General features: G+C 40.2%; 4 protein-coding genes and 1 long non-coding RNA gene across 6 annotated transcripts; 4 read left to right on the top strand and 1 right to left on the bottom strand.

Moving 5' to 3' along the window:
- Nucleotides 1–243: 243 nt before the first annotated feature.
- Nucleotides 244–2,488, top strand: LOC124200195 (chymotrypsinogen A-like). The gene is made up of 8 exons (XM_046596348.1): nucleotides 244–703; nucleotides 791–984; nucleotides 1,077–1,245; nucleotides 1,334–1,558; nucleotides 1,634–1,811; nucleotides 1,887–2,167; nucleotides 2,228–2,264; nucleotides 2,338–2,488. The coding sequence occupies exons 1-8, from the start codon at nucleotides 494–496 to the stop codon at nucleotides 2,355–2,357; spliced, it is 1,314 nt and encodes a 437-aa protein (XP_046452304.1). The 5' UTR covers nucleotides 244–493; the 3' UTR covers nucleotides 2,358–2,488.
- A 117-nt stretch (nucleotides 2,489–2,605) lies between these two features.
- On the top strand, nucleotides 2,606–9,617 carry LOC124200191 (proteasome activator complex subunit 4-like). 2 transcript variants are annotated; one of them, XM_046596339.1, is made up of 19 exons: nucleotides 2,649–2,948; nucleotides 3,026–3,702; nucleotides 3,763–4,067; nucleotides 4,150–4,286; nucleotides 4,344–4,514; nucleotides 4,582–4,749; nucleotides 4,812–5,195; nucleotides 5,260–5,838; nucleotides 5,905–6,364; nucleotides 6,424–7,042; nucleotides 7,121–7,207; nucleotides 7,280–7,524; nucleotides 7,582–7,904; nucleotides 7,970–8,260; nucleotides 8,322–8,645; nucleotides 8,706–8,828; nucleotides 8,891–9,163; nucleotides 9,231–9,408; nucleotides 9,465–9,617. In XM_046596339.1, exons 1-18 carry the CDS (start codon nucleotides 2,760–2,762, stop codon nucleotides 9,363–9,365), a joined length of 5,490 nt encoding a protein of 1,829 aa, XP_046452295.1. In that variant the 5' UTR covers nucleotides 2,649–2,759; the 3' UTR covers nucleotides 9,366–9,408; nucleotides 9,465–9,617. The 2 variants fall into 2 exon arrangements, with proteins under 2 accessions (XP_046452296.1, XP_046452295.1); XM_046596340.1 differs by having other exon boundaries at nucleotides 2,606–2,948; nucleotides 9,231–9,617.
- A 53-nt stretch (nucleotides 9,618–9,670) lies between these two features.
- LOC124200192 (importin-5-like) lies at nucleotides 9,671–14,045 on the bottom strand. Its single transcript, XM_046596341.1, has 10 exons — nucleotides 13,822–14,045; nucleotides 13,519–13,668; nucleotides 12,981–13,385; nucleotides 12,390–12,923; nucleotides 12,004–12,325; nucleotides 11,483–11,944; nucleotides 11,154–11,425; nucleotides 10,889–11,095; nucleotides 10,505–10,828; nucleotides 9,671–10,445 (listed from the first exon to the last, which is right to left on the bottom strand). The coding sequence occupies exons 1-10, from the start codon at nucleotides 13,900–13,902 to the stop codon at nucleotides 9,918–9,920; spliced, it is 3,285 nt and encodes a 1,094-aa protein (XP_046452297.1). The 5' UTR covers nucleotides 13,903–14,045; the 3' UTR covers nucleotides 9,671–9,917.
- Nucleotides 14,046–14,225: 180 nt separating this feature from the next.
- LOC124200194 (major facilitator superfamily domain-containing protein 1-like) lies at nucleotides 14,226–16,955 on the top strand. Its single transcript, XM_046596347.1, has 11 exons — nucleotides 14,226–14,690; nucleotides 14,749–14,872; nucleotides 14,928–15,053; nucleotides 15,110–15,315; nucleotides 15,381–15,588; nucleotides 15,658–15,871; nucleotides 15,943–16,040; nucleotides 16,105–16,217; nucleotides 16,303–16,405; nucleotides 16,482–16,614; nucleotides 16,677–16,955. Exons 1-11 carry the CDS (start codon nucleotides 14,426–14,428, stop codon nucleotides 16,728–16,730), a joined length of 1,644 nt encoding a protein of 547 aa, XP_046452303.1. The 5' UTR covers nucleotides 14,226–14,425; the 3' UTR covers nucleotides 16,731–16,955.
- Nucleotides 16,956–17,499: 544 nt separating this feature from the next.
- Nucleotides 17,500–19,293, top strand: LOC124200197. The gene is made up of 4 exons (XR_006877187.1): nucleotides 17,500–17,727; nucleotides 17,811–18,629; nucleotides 18,689–18,945; nucleotides 19,001–19,293. It is a non-coding gene; the product is annotated as an uncharacterized LOC124200197 (long non-coding RNA).
- The last annotated feature ends 84 nt before the right edge of the window (nucleotides 19,294–19,377 follow it).

The following is a 19,377-nucleotide window of genomic DNA, read 5'->3' as shown; positions in this document are numbered from 1 at the left end:
AGTCCAGGTATGCTCCCCCGACTAATATGTTGTTTAAAATTGTGGTATATAGTTTAAATACTCGAAAGACCTTGAGAATGGTATACAACTGGACCAAGTTTTACCAAATTTGTGTACACAAACCAATCCAGGTCAAAGTTTTCTTTTATTACTACAGGTAAAAACGGACAAAACAAAATTACTCTCAACCCGAGAGCGCGAAAATGTATACGTGTTTCAGTTTATGTGGAAAGTTCTATTTATTCAGATCGACAGTGTCCTCGTTGCGTTGTGGTTTGTGCGCCGAAGAAGACAATCACCCGCAACAGAAAAGTATTTTGCAAATGCAAACAGTTTTCAAATGTTGCGTGAAACCGCGTAACTAGTGACGTCTTCACCGCGGCACTTGAGTCAATATTAATGTCCTGTTATTAACGGCAACCCTATCCACCGCATCACTCGGGAGTCATACATATTTATAGGAGCCGGATTTAGATTGGCAGTTCATTACAACATGAACGTTTTATTCATGCACACCGCCTCGTCCCGTCTGTTCTCCTCTGTTTGGGTGATTGCCCTGCTGTCAGGTTGTCTGGGCGAGCTGAGACCCGCTTTGCATATCAACCAGACTGTTCTGAGCATCAGCGACAATAATTCGTCAGCGCAGTTACGTCAATACACATGTGGTACAACTACGACTGTGTACGTCTCCAAAGGATATCAGGTAACTAGATTATTGTTGCATACATTTCTGCTTATTCCAGTTGGAGATTCAAGTGAAATTGATGTTGGAATCTTTCGCGTTTTCAAGGGACGTTTTGCATCTCCGAATTATCCCAATTTGTACAGCGGAGGGGCTGATTGTTTATGGACATTGACTACATCGACTGACGCTCAATTCACGCTCATTTGCGACCCGCTATCCATTTCCTGTACCGGAGACTATCTCCTGTTTTCGCCCAGTGGAGACACGGCATTCAGAGATGCTGCCAACCCCATATGCGGGTATAATTCATTTAATTTACCTAGCTATTTAAAATAGACTGTGATTCTTTAATGAACAATTACGTATACATATACGACGCGCGTTTATGCAGGAGTGGGAGGTTACAAGTGACGTCAAAGGCAAATTCTATCGCGATCGCATTTCATTCGTCCTATTACACGAATGGCGGTGGTTTCTCTTGTGTCGCCCAGGCTCAAGCTCCGCCCACTACTTCTACCCTTGCGCCTACTCCGAATTGTCAATGCGGAATCAAGGGACAGGTATAATTTAATTCTTTGATAAAGTCACTTTTTTTGTACGTACTTTCGATTTCACGGAGATTTATTCACGGTTCGCTCGCTTATGTAGAACCGCGTAGTTGGGGGTCAAAGTGCTGGAGTAACCGAATGGCCCTGGCAGACTTTATTGGCTGATATCAGTCCGTCTGGCGGAGGCAACCAATATTGCGGGGCGACTTTGATCTCGCCAAATTGGGTTCTCACGGCCGCTCACTGCACTCACAATCGAATTGCAGCCAATATTGGAGTCGTTGTGGGACAATACGACACGAAAAGCTTGTCGTCAACCTCACAGGTCCCTTTTCTCTATCAATTGTTTTATTTGTTAATCCTTTTTCTCAATTGATTTTTTCTACGTCGTCCAATATAGGTCCGCAGAGTGAGTCAAATTGTTCAACATCCGAATTTTAATCGAACGACCGTCAACCATGATATCGCTCTGCTTAAACTTGATTCGCCTGTTAGTCTCACTGCAGCCGTTCGACCCGTCTGCCTACCGACTCGTTTTGTTAATTACAATTTCGACAAACAAATCGGAACTGTTACCGGTGATTTAAAAAACAAACATACCAAACTTTTTCTAATGCATTTTCTATAATCTTATGTCTGTGTAATCCATCCAGGGTGGGGAACAACGAGCTTTGGTGGAACAGCTTCGCCGAATTTATTAGAAGTTGCGCTGCCAATTATTTCGACTGAAAACTGTCGGCTCAATTCGATTGTTGGATCCAAGATTACTGAGAACATGTTCTGCACTTATGCCGAGAATAAAGATGCTTGTCAAGGAGATTCCGGAGGTCCGTTGAATTGGATTGATCCTCAAACAGGTCTAGGGTACATCGTTGGAATCACCAGCTTTGGGATCGGTTGTGCAAAACTCAATACACCTGGCGTCTATACGAAAGTAATTATTCGAACTTATTTCTCTCAAGATTTAATACTGATTGCTCTTTTTGTGTGCTAGGTTACTAATTACCTATCATGGATTCAACAAAACACAGGTATCCTGTATCCAAATAGTCCAAAGTAATTATCCCTCAAACTAACGATTTTTGTTTGTTAATTGTCATATAGGGACTATTTGTTCGGTGTAATAAGACCATAGCGCATGATAGCGCATGCACGGAGCATAGGAAAGCACTAAAACTATTATTATTCCTACCTTATTTGCTTGCAAAATGTTGAATTTTATCCGTGACTATAATAAACGCATTATTTCTTTCGACGATAAACGTGGTTTAAGTTTCATCCAGTTGAAGAATAAATTCTCGAGTCATTATATAATGAAACAGACGATTTTAAGGTATGGCAACCAAACGAAACCTTTTAACCAATAAGAGAGACGTTGCTATGGCCGAATTTTGATAGGTGGTAAGTTTTTCCTTTTTCGTCTGCTAGGAACCACTGAAAGAGTGAATTGCAAATTTTCAACAGAGTAAGTCATTCAGTTTTGCCTAGAAAGAGCTGTGTGAGTCAGTCAGTGATTATATTCAGTCATGGAAATGGAGGTCGAATCTATCGACGACAAGGAAGAAATTAGACACAAAAAACTGGGGTTTCGTCCCCAGAAGGAATTGATATTTAACAAGTTTCTTCCTTACTCGGATGGAATCGACGAGGAATCCCAATCATTCCTTACTGAAATCAAATTGAATTTGTCCAGAGCAGTCTTATTTCGTGAATTGGTAATATTCTAAGAAATAATAACCTCATAATAAAAAGATGTGATATATTTATTCATTTTGTTGTTTTTATCTTACAGAGGCCAGGAGTTGTGACATGGACTGGTAGGCTGATTCGTTACATTAATTTGTATGGGCTCAAGTTTAGTAAAGAAGATCACATCAAATTCATTAAGCTCTATTATGATCTCATCATTATACCTGGATTGGAAGCCTCCATGATTTCTCTGTTTGCAAGCACTCTTAGTAGTTTGCTCAAGAAGCAGTATTTGATCAGTCCTGCAGAGCTCCAGCTTCCATGGAAACCCCTTTACAAATTAATGAAGACAATTCTTGACTCCCCGTACGAAGATGTTGGCCTGTATTATATTCCGGCTTCCATGGATTCAGTATTGAGAACTGTAGTGAAGCTGTGCCGTGATTACTTCCATATTGGAGCAACAGAAGAAATGTTGGCAGAATGGAGACCTCTGCTTTGTCCCTTTGACATGACTATGCCCATGGGTGTTAGCTTACTTGCAGCTTTCTTACCAACCAAAATTGAACCCAAGAACCATCAGCAGGGTTATCTTCTCTGGTTTGATGAGTTTATGGGCCTTTGGAAGATGTGCCACAACAAACCAAGCTGGGAATTTGATTTTTTGCTCCTGTTCTCCCGGCTTGCAGATAACAATATTGGCTATATTAACTGGGAGCCTGTTATGCCATTGATGTTCTCCAAAATTCTGAATAATTTTGGTTTACCAGTTGGTTACAGGTAAATTCATTGAAAGAGCCTGCCTTATTTCTGACTCCTAACAAGTTCTGGTATTTCTAGGCATCAGAGAGGACAAATTGGTCACAAATTTGATCTTGGAGCAGTTGTTACATGGATTGTTGCCTCACTTGGAGGTGGTAGCAATTGCCAAGATCATTTAGATGCATTATTTAAAGCTATCAACAGTTACTACCATCCATCCAATGTTGGTACGTGGCACACGAAACTCAACGATTTTTTGCGCCGTCTGCCTGCAGCTTTTGTAAAACGACTTCATCGAGAGCGTTCCAACAAGAAAAGTTGGTTAACTCCAACTCCGGAAAATGCAAAACTGACAGAAACAGACATCACTCGTTTCGTTGAAAGTAATAAATGGGTCCATATGAGATATTTTTGTCCCATTTTCTCAATTTACATGTAATTTAATCCTCTTCAATTCTTTTATAGGCGTTCTTCCAGTGGCCTTACTCGCAATGTTTTCGCGGGCTGGAGCATATGAAGCTAGTATCGCCTTTCATCAACTGGCTCAGTTGAGACCAGAATTAGTAATCCCTCCTATTCTCGAAAGACTCTATTCGGCATTGGTAAAATCATCTATAAAATCATAATTTATCCAACGGTTAATCATAATTACAATTTAGGATACAGTTACTGAACCACATCGATTGACGGCAGCCTTGCAATGCCTAGTTTCTGTGATTCGACCCTTAGTTAGCGGGGGTGAAGCTTATCCAGAAGGACCCTCCCACGTCCTCCCACTTTTGATGGCTTGTCTTCCGGCCATTGATCCTAATGATATCCGTAAAACTTTGGTAAACCCATTGCACAAAATGTCGTGTCAGAATTTCTTTTTCAAACATATTTTTTCTTTCTATGTAGGTCACTTTTCAATTAGTAACATCCATCGCAACCTTAGTGCCTTTCACCGACTGCTCGGATGCCATAGCACAACGTTCGGATTTGACAGAGGAAGAAGAGAAAGTTTGTTCGGCCACTGCTGGATTTGAGGACTTTTTTCTGCAGTTTATCGACCGCTGTTTCAATTTAGTACGTGCTTCTTCACAAGTTTTGTCAAACTTGATTATTAAAAGTCCCGCTTTATTTATCAGGTGGAAAGCAGTTCTCTCGAACAAACTCGCTTAGACAAGGCAAAAAATGTCGAGAAAATGACACGAGAAGAATCTTTACTGGAAGTTGGTCTTTCGTCTACTATAGCCTCGCTTTCCATGCAATGCTCGGCGGATATTTTCGATGTTGCCTTGAAAAAGTTGTATTCATTTGTCGGCGGTCGTGCCTTCGAACCACATGTCGCAGGGAAGTTTGCAGCTCACGTCGTTAGCTCAGTTGCAAAAGTTAATGCGGCTAAGGTGCTGCAGATATTTTTGCCCAATCTACTACTGTCTTTGGGTAACGCCTTGGCTTCCGATGATGTTCTCGAAGAAGAACGTCTAGAAGACGAACTCATGTTCAACTTACTTCTGTTATCTGAATTGGTACGAGCTGCATATTATTTTTGTTAGACTTTGTTAGATAATTTTTCTCGATTCATTTTTTCAGATGCGCTGTCCTGGAAATTTTTTGCTTCCATTTGCTGATCAATTAATTCATGTACTGGATCGTGCGATGTTGCTTAAAGCTCGAGAAGCCTATTTATCTTCTGGTGCCGTGCTGAGTAACTTGTTGAAAAGCTTGACAACAATTTATCCAACGGATTTCCGTAGCATCGCTGAAGCGTATGATCGGTCCTTGGCGGAATATTTACCCATTCGTGACTGGGGCAAGCCTGGAGATCTCAACAATCTTCAGATCAAGTGGCATTTCCCAAGCAAAGAAGAGCGTTTATTAGCAGAGAAACTTCTGCGAAGATATTTAGAAACAAACCTGAACAAACTTGATGAGCATGTGGATCAAATCAATATACTCTCCAGAGAAGCTCTTCAACGGACGCTTAACCACACACTAGACTGTATTTTAGGTGCTGGAGCAGTTCTTCCCCCGTGGCAAGAAGAGCCTATTTCAATGGCAGAATCAAGAGTTAAATTGACTCTCCCTCTACAGTTTTCCCACGCTGATGCAGAAAATTGGCAGATATCTTTTTCAAATGGCAAACATGTTCGATTAACTGTCGCCAATACGGTAAATTCTCTCAAACATTTTGGAATTTGACTCACATGTATTTACTTCAATTTCTATCCTGTTTAGCTATTCCGAGTTGTACGTCATCTTCTCTCCACTGGATCGGATGATACGTTTGCACTTTTCGGTACCATTTCCATATGCCAGATGCTTCTGTTCCATTATGGTGTCTTGAAAGAGGATTTCGAAACTCATCAAAAGAATTTTCAAATGGTGAAAAGAGTACTCGGAAGCAATTTGATTGGTCGCAAAGCGGACATCCGTGCTCTGATGATAGACCGCATCCAACTTCAACACGAACTCAGAGTGCTGGAAAGTGCATTCACGCTGAGCGTAGTAACTCCAACGATGCGCATGATTCTCAAAGATCTTGTCCAGCTGGCTACTTCCCAGTATTCAGAAGTGCGTAGTCGAGCACAAGGGGTTCTCAGTTATTTACAACGCCAATCTCCTAAAGCGTACCAGATTATAATGGAAGATCTATTGAATGGTCTAAAATCTGATGCATCACATGAACAACTTAAAGGTACCTAATTAATTAAATTTTCTTTTAGATGTTGTCTAATGTTACAATACTTTGTTTAGGCACGCTTTATATTCTTGCGGAGCACTCATCAAAACAAAGGTCATTGTTGGTGATGCACAATTGGAGCGTTGTTGGAGAACTGTGGGTTGCAGTCACCCGCATTGTGCCATCAGAAAAACCTTCCATTATTCAACTGTTGACCGCCATTTCTACATTGCTATACCGCACGATTGAAACTACATCAATCCACTTGACATTTACAGAAGAATGTCTATCATCTGCTCAAATGATAACTGATGCATCACTTGAAAATCAAGAATTGGAACAATCCGCTCAAAATGAGAAAGATTGGGGACAAAAAAATGAAGAAATGTATTATCAACTACTTGATTCTCTTGTTGAGATTCTCATCAGTGGTTCTCTTCATTGGCGAATGTACAATCTGGCATTCAATATGCTCTGCCTGCAGTTACGTGCTGACCTCCCTGCACCCACTAAAGTGGTCCGTGTGTTCATCCAAAATCTTCTTCACGATGCTATTGCCGTGCGCAAAATTGCTATCAAAGGAACTGCAGCTATTTGCAAACAGCAGAAAAGGAAGCACAAAAAAATTGTTGTAAATCCTGCAGATATAGCTCGTCGGTTCAGTCCGTCGCATATAAAAGAATCCCCTAAAACGTATGTATTCACAACATTAGATTATTTTCTTTATTCACTTCTAAATTTTTTTGCGTTTACTGATTGGTGAAATTGTAGTGGCCCAGGAGACCAGTGGGACAATAGTTGGTTGCAGTATCAAGGAGAAAAGCTTCCAAAGACGGTTGAAGAATGGAATCAACCTCGGTATGAAACCTTTTTTTTCTCAGTTTTGTCTTTCTTGACTATCAATTAATTCATTTATTACCGATTTGCCAGGTTCGTCCATAAAACGCACGTTGGATTTTATACATGGCCGAAGGTCATGGAAGTCTATGCCCCAGAAGATCAACAACCACCTTTACCAGACAAAAGCAACATCGAATCACTTACTCCGGAGGAGAAGGAGATCGCCGTTTTTTTCGACAGTGAATCAAACATTGAAAAATTTGTTCATTTCTTGTCTCTCGAGGATAGAAAGGGAAAGGATAAATTTGGCGCCACTAGATTTTCATTCTTCAAAGGTATTATTGTCCATTATCATCAAATCTATTTGATTCTAATTTAACTTGATGTCGTAGGACTCTTCCGAAACTTTGGAGATTTGTTTCTGGGTCATTTTATTCCACATCTGGAGCGTCTAGTGCGCGATCAACATGAAGCATCCCAACGTTGTGCGGCAGAAATCATAGCGGGCTTGATTCGTGGGTCAAAGCATTGGCCTTTTGCTAAAACAGAGGCGATGTGGAACGTTCTTTGTCCTATTTTGAGAACGGCTTTTAGTAATGTCAACGTCGAAAGCATCAGTGACTGGGGAACAGCGATCGCGACGGCTTCAGAATCCAGAGATCCCAATCGTATTGGATGGCTGATGGAGCTCATTTTAGAAGATCGCCTAGAACAGGTTTGATACCTTCGGTAGATAGTTTATGACGATAGAAATTTTATTTTCGGATTATTTTCTTGTAGGGATCCTTTACCGATTCAAGCAGATTGTACATGCTCCAAGGTGGCATCTCCCAACAGGAATGGAGGGTTTCGGAACTTCTGTTTCGCCTTTTAAATCTTCTTCGGCCTTATCTGAACCATCCTTATCAGAATATGCGCGATCGTTTGGGTAGCGTTCTGACTAACATATTCCTCCACGATATCGACCTTCCTGGAGGGTCTGTCAGTTCGTCTCCTCGCGTCAAAGATTTCGTCGATGAAATTTTGCCTCAGCTGTCTCTTCTATTGGATAATGGCAATCGTGACTCTCCAGTAATTAATTTCCTATCCAACTTTTAATTCTTTCTAACCTTTCATTATTCATTGCCTATAGATCGACTGGAATACTATCAAGGGCGATGAAGAACGCAACAAATCTCTTCGCCTATTAAAAACTGTGAGTCAATGGTTGTCCGGAATGTGGACACGCAGCTATGGGTGCCAACCGGAAGCTCAATTGCTGTTACTTCCCTATCTGTTTGCGGCTGAAAGTAGTGATACTGATAAAGAATTGGCTCGTGAATGCTCTCTTGCATTGTGCTTCATTTCCGCCACTGTAATGAGTCCTTCGACCATTGAAGTTGCATTGAAAACTATCGACGAAGTCGCTCATCACGGATCCTGGAAGGCTAGAATTGCTTCCCTAGAATTTCTTCAAGTAAGACGTGAAACAATTAATTTTATGTATTCAATTAATTTTGGAATCCTCTTTGATTAGGTGTTCACCTTCAATAATTTATTTAATGTCACTCATATTTTGGATGGAGTGGATCGTGTTGCATCGTTGGTTATGTTTCTCCTAGCTGATGAACGGTTGGAAGTTCGGGAGAAAGCTGCGCAGGTAACTTTTCAATGAAATGTAAGGGATGTTATGGAAAAGACATAAATGGAGACTTTTATCAGGTACTCGGAGGTTTGCTTCACTGTGATTTCCTTGATCGTGAAAAGAGCCAGAAGTTGCTTGATCAGTTCCAGAAACAAGTATCGCGCAAATTTCCAAGAAATATGCGGACTTCCGTGTTGCAGGATGTCGACATGGCGTTGATTGTCAAAAGACATGCTGGAGTCTTGGGACTATGTGCTTTTGTTGACGCTTTTCCCTACGATGTTCCCGACTTTTTACCCGATATCTTGGTTCAACTCGGAAATCATTTGAATGACCCTCAGCCAATTCCAGTGAGATTCTGCGTTTCATTTCTATTAAAAGTTCTTTCTAATTTGCTTTTAATTTTACTCTTTTTAGGTTACGATCAAGAAAACGCTCTCAAATTTCCGTCGTACTCATCATGATAATTGGCAATTCCACAAGCAAAAGTTTTCCGATGATCAACTTGTTACTTTGACAGACTTGCTCGTTTCGCCAAACTATTATGCGTGAATACTGTCGAAATTCCGTTATGTCATTTAGATTTTTTTTGAAGGTACGCATTTTCTTGATTAATTTGAATCGATTTTTCTTGATTGAGTGAAATTTTAGTTTATTGAAGGTATGTTTTTTTTCAATGGGTAAAGTTGAATGGTAAGTTGGATATTTTGAACGGAGGTTTTAAGTGATTAACCGTTGAATTGATGTTTACTACCAAAAGGATTCAAAACAATATAGAAAAAAAATACAAAATTTATGGGATAATTATTAGAATTAAAGCGTTTAAAATTAGTATTAAGCCGAGAGAATAAATAATCTTTGAATTTTGAATAGTCAGATGTATTTTTCCAACAAATTTTAGTTCAAGTTACCTTTATAGGGTGAATGTGCTTGGCTAATTCAATATGGAAATAGCATATTTGTTATAGCCAAATGAAGATGGAAAAAATGGCTAAATGAGCATAATTCAAGAGAAAAACAAATAGCCAACTGTATGCAAAAAATGGGAGATTGAATAAGCCAACAATTTTTTAATTATCAATTACTGATCACGCGTCTACAAATTCATGTCAAAGCTTCTTGCAGGGCTGCTTGTTGCTCAGCATTCATCTGACTCAGGCAAGCTTCAAACACACTTTGATTACCTTGAACTTGCCTAACAATATTTACCATTCTCCGAAACAACTCCGATTCAACATCAAGGACTTCTTTGTTAAAAGCTTCTGCAATAATATAAATGATGCGTGGTAGGTTGCTGTGGTTCGGACCCAAAACAACTGGATGATTCGCTTCCACTAAATCACAGAAGTAGTTGTAGATGTGTGGCGCTTCATCTTCATCTTCCCAAATAGGCAGCCACGTTATCCAGTGAGAAATGATCTCGTCGACGTGGAGAGCGCTGTTGTTGAATTTCAAGATTTTCGTTACGGCAGAAATAGCATTCTCCGTTGGATTGATATTCTCTACACTGCGAGAATCTGGAGCGGCGATCATTTCAATCAGAGTGGGAACAGCTTGCGCGCATGCACCAGCGAATACCGCCGTGCCGTGCATACCCAAAGCTCCCCAACCGTAGGCGGCGGCTTGTCTCACCTTATTTATGGAAGAAACATAATTAAGCAAACGAAAAATGGTACAACAAGATTTTTTACCTCTGGACTTTTATCTTTAAGGAACTCTAGTAGTGGTCTCAAAAACAACTCTTGGTACTTCACGCTGTCTGGTCCAGCAAATTCAATCACATCGTCGAAGACACAAATGCCCCACTGATGATCTGGCCAAGGACGATCGGGACCAAGAAGCTTGACAACGTGAGGAATCAAATTGTCGAGGACGGGTAGGAAAGCCGAGCGATAGGCAGCCATCAAAGCATGAATAACCTCGGTGATCTTACTAAGGATGTAAGTGTCTTCATCGTCTTCGTCGACTAGTTGGTCTTCGACTACTTCATCATAATCTTCATCTTTTCGTTTCTCCTATTAAAAATGATAAGTTTTATCAAATAGTTTTGAATGAGAATGTTGGTTCTTCTTTACCTGTCTTTCTGTGGAGCGTGTAAAGTGGTCTTTCATCAAGCGATCCAAGATTTTGACTAACTCGGTCATCATCTCTTCGTTTAAGCAACCACTTCCTAGAGTTTCGATGCATTTCGCCAAAGCAGCCAACTGCTCCGCAAGTACGTCTTTTTCAGGTTCCGTATCCATAGCTTTGAGAATATCGCCACACATAAAGACCCACATGTCCTATATTGACATGACCTTTTAGAAATGTTATTGATACCAACTAATTCTGTCACTCTACCTGAACATACTGGGGGCCCTTCACCCTGGCGCATTCTAGTAAATAGGGAAGAGCTTCGACGGCTGCTGTACGAACGCCATCATGGAAGTAAAACTTCAATAGAGGAACCATCAGTTTGACGACTTCTTCGGTATAATCGGAAAAGGCATCCTTAAGCTCGCGAGCGTAACAAACAAGCATTTGACAAGCTGTAGCTTTCTCTTCCAAGCCAGCTGTCTTAATGCCAAAATTCTGCTGATCGTTTAGTGAAACAAATTGCCAATCATCATCCCCTATTGAAGGAAATAATTACCCATTGCTTAACAATTATCAATCACACCAGTAGTTACCTTCTACAGACTTGAGATCATCTGCGTCCAGCAACGCCACTTCCGGTTTCATACTGGCGGCTTTTAAAACTGGACCCATGACAAGTGGCAGATAAGGTTGAAATTGCTTCCCAAGGATTTTACAGATGCGAGCCCAAGCCGAAATCATGTACGACAGTTGAGGATCGTCATCAGCCATTTCCGCGCCTTCCGTCTGCGTTTTCAGCAGCATATCCATGACTTCACTGGCATCTCTTGTAAACTTCTCCGCACCCACAGCCAAACCAATCAAGCTCACGCACTCAATAGTCTTGCCACGGAGAAGGCGGAGTTCCGAGGTCGTTGCGTTCTGAATTATGTACTTGAGACATGGCATAAATCGGTCATAATATACCAAAAACTTCTCCTCTGAAGTGTCGGCTACGGAAGCAATCGTGGTTACGACTTGCTCGAGCACCAATTTCGTGCCTCGTTCGACCAATTCTAAATTAAAAATATACCTGTAAGTAGGTGAAGTCAGGAAGAGAAAATAAAATACTAACCATTGAATTTTGCACTCAAAATAGCTTCCAGCTTAGCCATAATGCTATCCAAGTATTGGGCCAAAATCGACTTTGGACAATCTTCACTGAAGTTTACCAAAGCTGCGCCTGCGTGAGCTTGAACTCGTGGGTTCTCGTTGTCGTCCATAACCATCAACAGTCCTGGGATAACTTTGTCATGAAATTTCTTTTCGAATATTTGGGCAAAATCTGTCGACATCTGGCCGATAGCATTGCATGTAGCATAGCGGACCCGAGGATGAGGGTCTCGGAGAAAATTAAGGATACCGTCCATGATTTGCGTGAGAAGCGGTTCCATTTCCTATAAAAAGAAGAATCACGGACGTGAAAAAAATGGAAAAAATACAATACAATAACATTTTTACTTTGTGGCACCCTTCTCCAACTGCAGAAACGGCCATTAGCGCAGCATGCCGATACCTCCAATCGGTATTTGAAAGCATTGTGGGTAAACTCTGGATAATGTGGGGGAGAACCGATTTCCCACCGATTCCACAGGCTAGACGATCGAGTGCAGCTTCAGCGACTACCGAGTTACTGTCGTTATCTTCCTCTGTTAAATCGTCGCTCGTGCTCCATTCTTCATCGTCATCCAAGTCTGTCATCATTTTAAGGGCGGTCGAAATTACCAACGGGATGAGTGTAGCGCCATTTTTACGAACAGAAGCTGGTGCCGTCTCTGCTAATGTGACGATAACTTCCAAAGCCAGCTGACGCCAAGAATCCAGTAATTCTTCATTGGCCACCGCTTGCGTACACATCTGCAGCAGCGGCTCGATCTGTAGTCTAAGGAATTTAGGTGTGTTTTCAGCCAGATCCACGACGCACTTCAGCAATGTATCGTCGTCTTGTTTCTGAATACTTTCAGCAACGATTTGGATCATTCCCGCAGTTAAATCCTAGGAAGATGGGAAAATTGAATGTCAGAACAAATACAAAAAGACAAGACAATTTACCTGAAAATGTTTTTGAATAGCAACATCATCATCATGCAGCAGGATGAAAGATGACAGTGACTTCACAGCTTGATAGCGTACTGGATAGTTTGACCAGTCAGCCATACATTGTTGCAACATCTGTTTGATGACATTTAGGTATTGGGACTGTTGATTTCCAAAGATTCCAGGAACAGATCCAAACATTTGCAAGGCACTCTCTTTGATTTCAGGAGTGCCATTGCTGGCAGACTCAAAGAGAAAACGAAGGAACTCTGGCCAGAGGTTATTACCTTCCTCATCCAGCAATTGTCTAGCCAGTTCTGACACTACTTCACAAATTTTCCTCCTCATTCCTGCTTGGGTTTCTGTCTGAATAGTTGCCAATAATTCATTTTTTAAATGAAGTTGGTTTTCAGGGGTAAGCTGTAAACAAAAAAAATTCAGAATTACAACACACCCTAAATTATCTGAGGACATGACCAAACTAATTTGACTCAAAAAGTTATAGTTTCTAGTAGACATATAATAGGTAAAATGTAAATAATGGTATGCATACCTTGTTGTAGAAGTCCTCAAATTCATTGGAAATTACTCGTCTTAGAAGGACAGCTGCCATTTGTCGAACATCTTCTCCTACTGTTGTGTTTCGCATGGAGGCCAAAAGGTAAGTTGCTCTGGTTTCTACAGGAATACCATCAAGTGTTGTCTGCAATCATGTTAAACAGAAATAATTGTTCTCAATCACTGGTAAAACTTGCTGCGCAGTTCAAGTACAACTTTTAGCCGTTTCACATCAGTTGACAGACAAGGGGCGATGTCGCTCATATGTGTAGACAAACGTAATGAAATAAATACTAACCTCGGCATTGCTACGGATAGTGTTGTCCGTACTTAACAGTGTGCTTAGTAAATGCAAAAATTGTTGCTGGTCTTCGGCCATGGTAGAAATGTGAACGTAATTGGTGTTGAATTGGAACGGACTCGCGAAGCCGCAACGCGAAGAAACGTGGTGGATTCGGCTGCAAAGTTTTCCAGACGAGTCTGATATCTGGCACTGAATCACTTCATCGAATGTTAACGTAGTTGTCAACTCGTTCATGTAATAAAAAAAATTAGAAAAAATAATTCATTTAATTTAAAAAATTAAGTACTGCAAGATAGAGTATAAAACTTTCAAAAATATTTTATTAATGATATAGAATGAATTGTGAAATTTTGGAAAATTCGGAAATTATTTTCATTTTCAGGACGCGCATTGGTTTGCATTTGATTAAATCGGGCGGTGTCGTCCTGAAGAGCTGTGAAGAGCAGACGAAATCCATGAAATTCACGCCCCTTGTTGGTAAATCTTGCATACTGGGTCGAAATCAGTTGTGACTAATCTGATCTTGGAGAACGGAAGCTTGAACAGATTTTTGTCATTTATGTAGTAGTTTCGCTCTGTAAATTTGCATTTCTAAGTCATGGCTTCAGACGACGAAATCCTACCAATATTAGAAAACGAAGTTCCTGGAGATGTCAAAGAAGAAGGATCAGAAACGGTTAATGAATCATCCGCACCCAGTCATCCCAATGAAGTTGGTGATGATGATACAGATGTGGAAATCCAACTCTCAGGATGTGGAGCCAGCCCATTTTGCGACCCTCGAAGAATGCCACACAGATTTATTGCACTTTTTTTAATGTGTCTTCTTGGATTTGGTTCAACATTTTGCTATGACAACCCAGGTAATCAATTGTTTTGTGGTAGTTTAGGTGGGAAAATGTAATTCAGGTTAATTCTTAGGTGCGCTGCAGGACAACCTCAAGTCAGACATGGGTATAAATACTGCCCAATTTGCCAATCTTTACGCCTGGTACTCCTGGCCTAATGTGATACTTTGTTTTATTGGTGGATTTTTATTGGATAGGTAAAATTCATTAAAAAGTATCTGGAACTATGAGCTAATTTAAAAATTGTTATAGAGTGTTTGGCATGCAGTTAGGAACCATTATATTTGCTACATTGGTGTTATTAGGACAACTGACATTTGCCTTAGGTGGTATACTGAACAAATTTTGGTTGATGGAAATGGGCCGCCTAATTTTCGGGTAATAAATATAGAAAAACGCCAAATAACATTATAAACAAACCCCTTTTAAATTAGTATTGGAGGTGAATCACTGGCTGTCGCTCAAAACACTTATGCCGTTTCATGGTTCAAGGGGAAAGAACTAAACATGGTGTTCGGTTTGCAATTGAGCTTTGCCCGACTTGGCTCGACCGTAAATTTCAACGTTATGGGACCCTTATATAAACACGTTTCTCAGTTTTACACCGGTTATTTGTGCACAGGAGTGGTTCTAATGATAGGTATAATCAATCATTTTTAAACATTTATTTTCTTTTTAAATAATTCGCCTATTTATTTTATTTAGCTTCGGCCTCTTGTGTGATGTCACTGTTGAGCGGACTTATACTTGGCTATTTGGATAAACGCGCTAATCGCATATTAAAAAAGACCGGACAGGCTGGTGAAGTAATTCGTTTTAGTGATGTCAAAGACTTCCCGGCAACGTTTTGGCTAATGTCAGTCATTTGCGTGGCTTATTACGTTGCCATATTCCCATTTATTGGACTTGGACAGTGAGTTATAGTTACGAGTTTAAACTTACACCGTAAACTTATTAAGAATATTTTTGTCTTTGTGCTCAGAGTGTTTTTTGAACGCAAGTTTGACTTCTCTCCTAGCAACGCTAATGCAGTAAACTCAATTGTCTACGTCATATCAGCGGTTGCCTCGCCTTTTTTCGGCATTTTAGTGGATAAGGTGGGTCGCAACATCTTGTGGGTTTTCCTTGCCATTGTTTTCACCATTGGGAGCCACGCCTTGCTCACGTTTACCTTCGTCAATCCTTACGTTGGAATGGTAATTTTTTGTCTATAAAATGTATTTAAATTTTGAAAATTAAATTTTTGCTTTTTCTCTTTTATCTACAGGTTACAATGGGGTTCTCGTATTCCATGCTAGCTAGTGCCTTGTGGCCCATGGTGGCTTTAGTTGTACCTGAATACCAATTAGGAACAGCTTATGGAATGTGAGTTAACTCTTATTACATCATTCCATCAGAGACCCCATTTTTTTTTTTTTTTATCTTTCAGCATGCAAGCTGTTCAGAATTTAGGAATGGCAGTGGTGACCATGATGGCTGGACGAATTGTCGATGACCAAGGCTACCTCGTTCTTGAAGTTTTCTTTTTGGCTTGGTTATGCTGTAAGTTTGGCTTCTGTTTTACCCTGATTACTCCTTCGTCAAACATTAATTTATTTTTTTATTAATTTACTTTCCTCGTTTGCAGTGTCTTTGGTAGCCACAGTTTTGATCTGGGTGATGAACGCAAGCCGTGGAGGTCTTCTGAATATGTCAGTAGCTGAAAGAGACAAACATGAACGAGAGCTCATGTATGTGTTTTCCTGGTTACCTATAAATAAAGCAACTGTACTGTAATCAAATCACCTAACGACTTTACGTTTTTAGGTCCAAAGAAAACTTGGAACGTGAAAAATTTTTCGCCTCTGGTTCCATGTCGGACGTCACTCCGTATGACCTGTTGCAACCTCGATCCGATTTCGCTATGCGCAACCGTTACCTCTCACGAATTGGAGCTAAAGTGGGTTATTGTTTCTTAAAAAAAAAGTTATCATTAAGCTAAAAATATTTTTTAAAATCCAGATTCCTGAACACTTGGTTCCGCAAGCGAGCATGGTCTATCGTGCTCTTCGATAAGAAGACTAATTATTTACATTGAAACAATATTTTTAAATCATTCGTGGCAGTATAGTAGAATTGATTGATTTTGTATTATTCCAGCTTGAAATAGCCGACCATATGCTGTCTTCTTTGTATGCCTGACAAAAATCTGACAACTCTCGCATATGCGGGTCTGCAAATAAATATTACAAGAGCTAATTCGAAAAATTAATCGAATAGCTTGAAAAATTATTATTTTAATGCCGCCTCTTACAACTAGTTTGTTAGCTCGATTATTACTCGATTGAAAGAAGGATGCAGTATTTTTTAAAGATCAAATTAGATAACGATTCTTATTGAATCTCATTGTATCTCACTAACATGACCCCTAAAAAAGTAAACAACCGACGTGAATTAGGCATCTAGTCCCGATCTTTTAGGCGTCCTTTTGCTATGAATGTCTATTGTCGATCGACGATCGTGACCTGTAAAAACCAGACGTCTAGTTCGTTTATCTCTTCTCTCCGAACAGGACTTTTACGAGTCGCCGTACGTAGGTACACTGGTACTGTGTGGATCGCCTACTATTACCGTTGAGCGTTGACTCGGTTATGTAAAGCGGTCCCAGCGAAGTATGAGAGTAGTTTAGATACCACTCCACGAAACCTTCCATGTTTCTTATTTCAATACATTTTCTCATTGGCAAATCCAATTCATCATCAACCAGGATCCGCCTAAACTGTTTCTATTTACATTTTGGCTGTAAATACGACGTTGCCATCCGCCGTAAACCTTCTCCTCTTATACGCAACTTGATCTCGGTCGTCTGGACGAACCCTACCGACTCTCATGGGTACGACATTTAGACGGTAGGGTTCGTCCAGACGACCATAGGCACGGTAGCGCTCGTGGTGGCAGAGGGCTACAACACACTGTCCTACAACATACTGTCAATATAAACAAAGCAGTTCAAAAGTGTCAATTCAGGTTTATTGCAGGTTTAGTGCCGTTTCTCACAGTCACAGTATGTCAGGTAGAGATTTGATGAAAGATTCTCTGACCAGGCATCGAGCCAGAACCAAAGCCGATAAAAGAAAAAATGATGCTTTATAACAGGAACCTAAACGTTCAGGTAACTTCTTGACCGTAATTTTGGCAGAGGCAGAGGCCGAGTTACCCAGTCCACAGACTAAGAGGGTAAAGACTACGATCGGGGATAGGGCTAAGAGGAATGCTTGAAGCGATGCTCGTCCTATGCCGTATGGTGGCGCGTCGAGCACACTCTACCAAAGCCATTATTTTTCCTTTTTCCCTACTGATATGAGTCTTCACACACCGTAAATTTGTAAGTGAACCATTAACATTTCAATAGTGAATTTTTGTGTAAATATAGCTTAGATATCCACCATGTTGTGTGAATTTTTTTAAATTTCTATGTGATCTCTAGACACAATCTATAAATTCCTTTATTAAACCCCCTTTTTGCCCATTTTCAAGCCCAGGAAACAGCGTTTCAAGATTTTCTGAAATGGGCCTGAAAATCGTGAAACGCTGTTTCCTGGCCCTGAAAATGGGCAAAAAGGGGGTTTAATAAAGGAATTTATAGATTGTGTCTAGAGATCACATAGAAATTTGAAAAAATTCACACAACATGGGGGATATCTAAGCTATATTTACACAAAAATTCACTATTGAAATGTTAATGGTTCACTTACAAATTTACGGTGTGTGAAGACTCATATCAGTAGGGAAAAAGGAAAAATAATGGCTTTGGTAGAGTGTGCTCGACGCGCCACCATACGGCATAGGACGCGCATCGCTTCAAGGGGTTTATAGCCGTTCGTAGTCTTTACCCTCTTAGTCTGTGCCCAGTCTGATGAAGTTGTAGCAGTTTCTAATCAAGAAACTGCTAGTGAAATAACTCCCAGTCTAATGGTAAGTTTATCAATATTTGTGTTCAAGTTTACGATTAAAAAATGTTCCATTGTTTACAGAAAGAAGTGGTGTACAGGATATCATTCATTCAGTCGAACTGGAAAAGACATCATTGAAGCAAGCATTTCACAATTTAACAAGTAGAAAAAGGAAGCAATCAAGAAAGCGAGTGGAAAACTCGCATGAAAGACAAAGAAGATGCTTGGGATTCCAAGAGAGATGCTGTCTTTCAAAACTACATTAGCTCCCGTTCCTACAGTGCAAGTAAATGTGGTGTATGTGAAAAAGTCACTAATCCTGTACATCACTGTTGAAGGTAATAGCGGTTTCTTGAATTATTTATGTAGATTAATAATTATCTTGTTTTATAGTGTCCCTTCCTGTCCAGAATGCAAAAGCCCTCATTCGTGTACTACGAAACCTGGTTCAAGAGACGTAACCGTAGTTACAGCCAATGGTAAATGAAGGCAACTTCACGGAGGACAACCGATTACCAGGATTACATCGACGAAGACACAGCCAATTATCAAGACTACGCTGATGAAGAAAATGAAGACAACAATTATTATCCATCGTTTAAAACGCTCACATATATTTATGCAAATCTTGTAATTACATTTGAAATAGAGCTATTGTTTGAAGGGAATAAAAGTATTCTTACGAGCTTTTTGATTTGTTTCATCAACATTATTCGTCATCCTTATATGCCTTTCCGAGTCTGCGTGAAAATAAAATTCTTTCGCAGTAA

This window comes from Daphnia pulex, chromosome 8 (genome assembly GCF_021134715.1).
Source record: "Daphnia pulex isolate KAP4 chromosome 8, ASM2113471v1".
Taxonomy (NCBI): domain Eukaryota; kingdom Metazoa; phylum Arthropoda; class Branchiopoda; order Diplostraca; family Daphniidae; genus Daphnia; species Daphnia pulex.
Note: the sequence above shows the minus strand (reverse complement) of the source record. Positions and strands in the feature narration are given on the sequence as shown.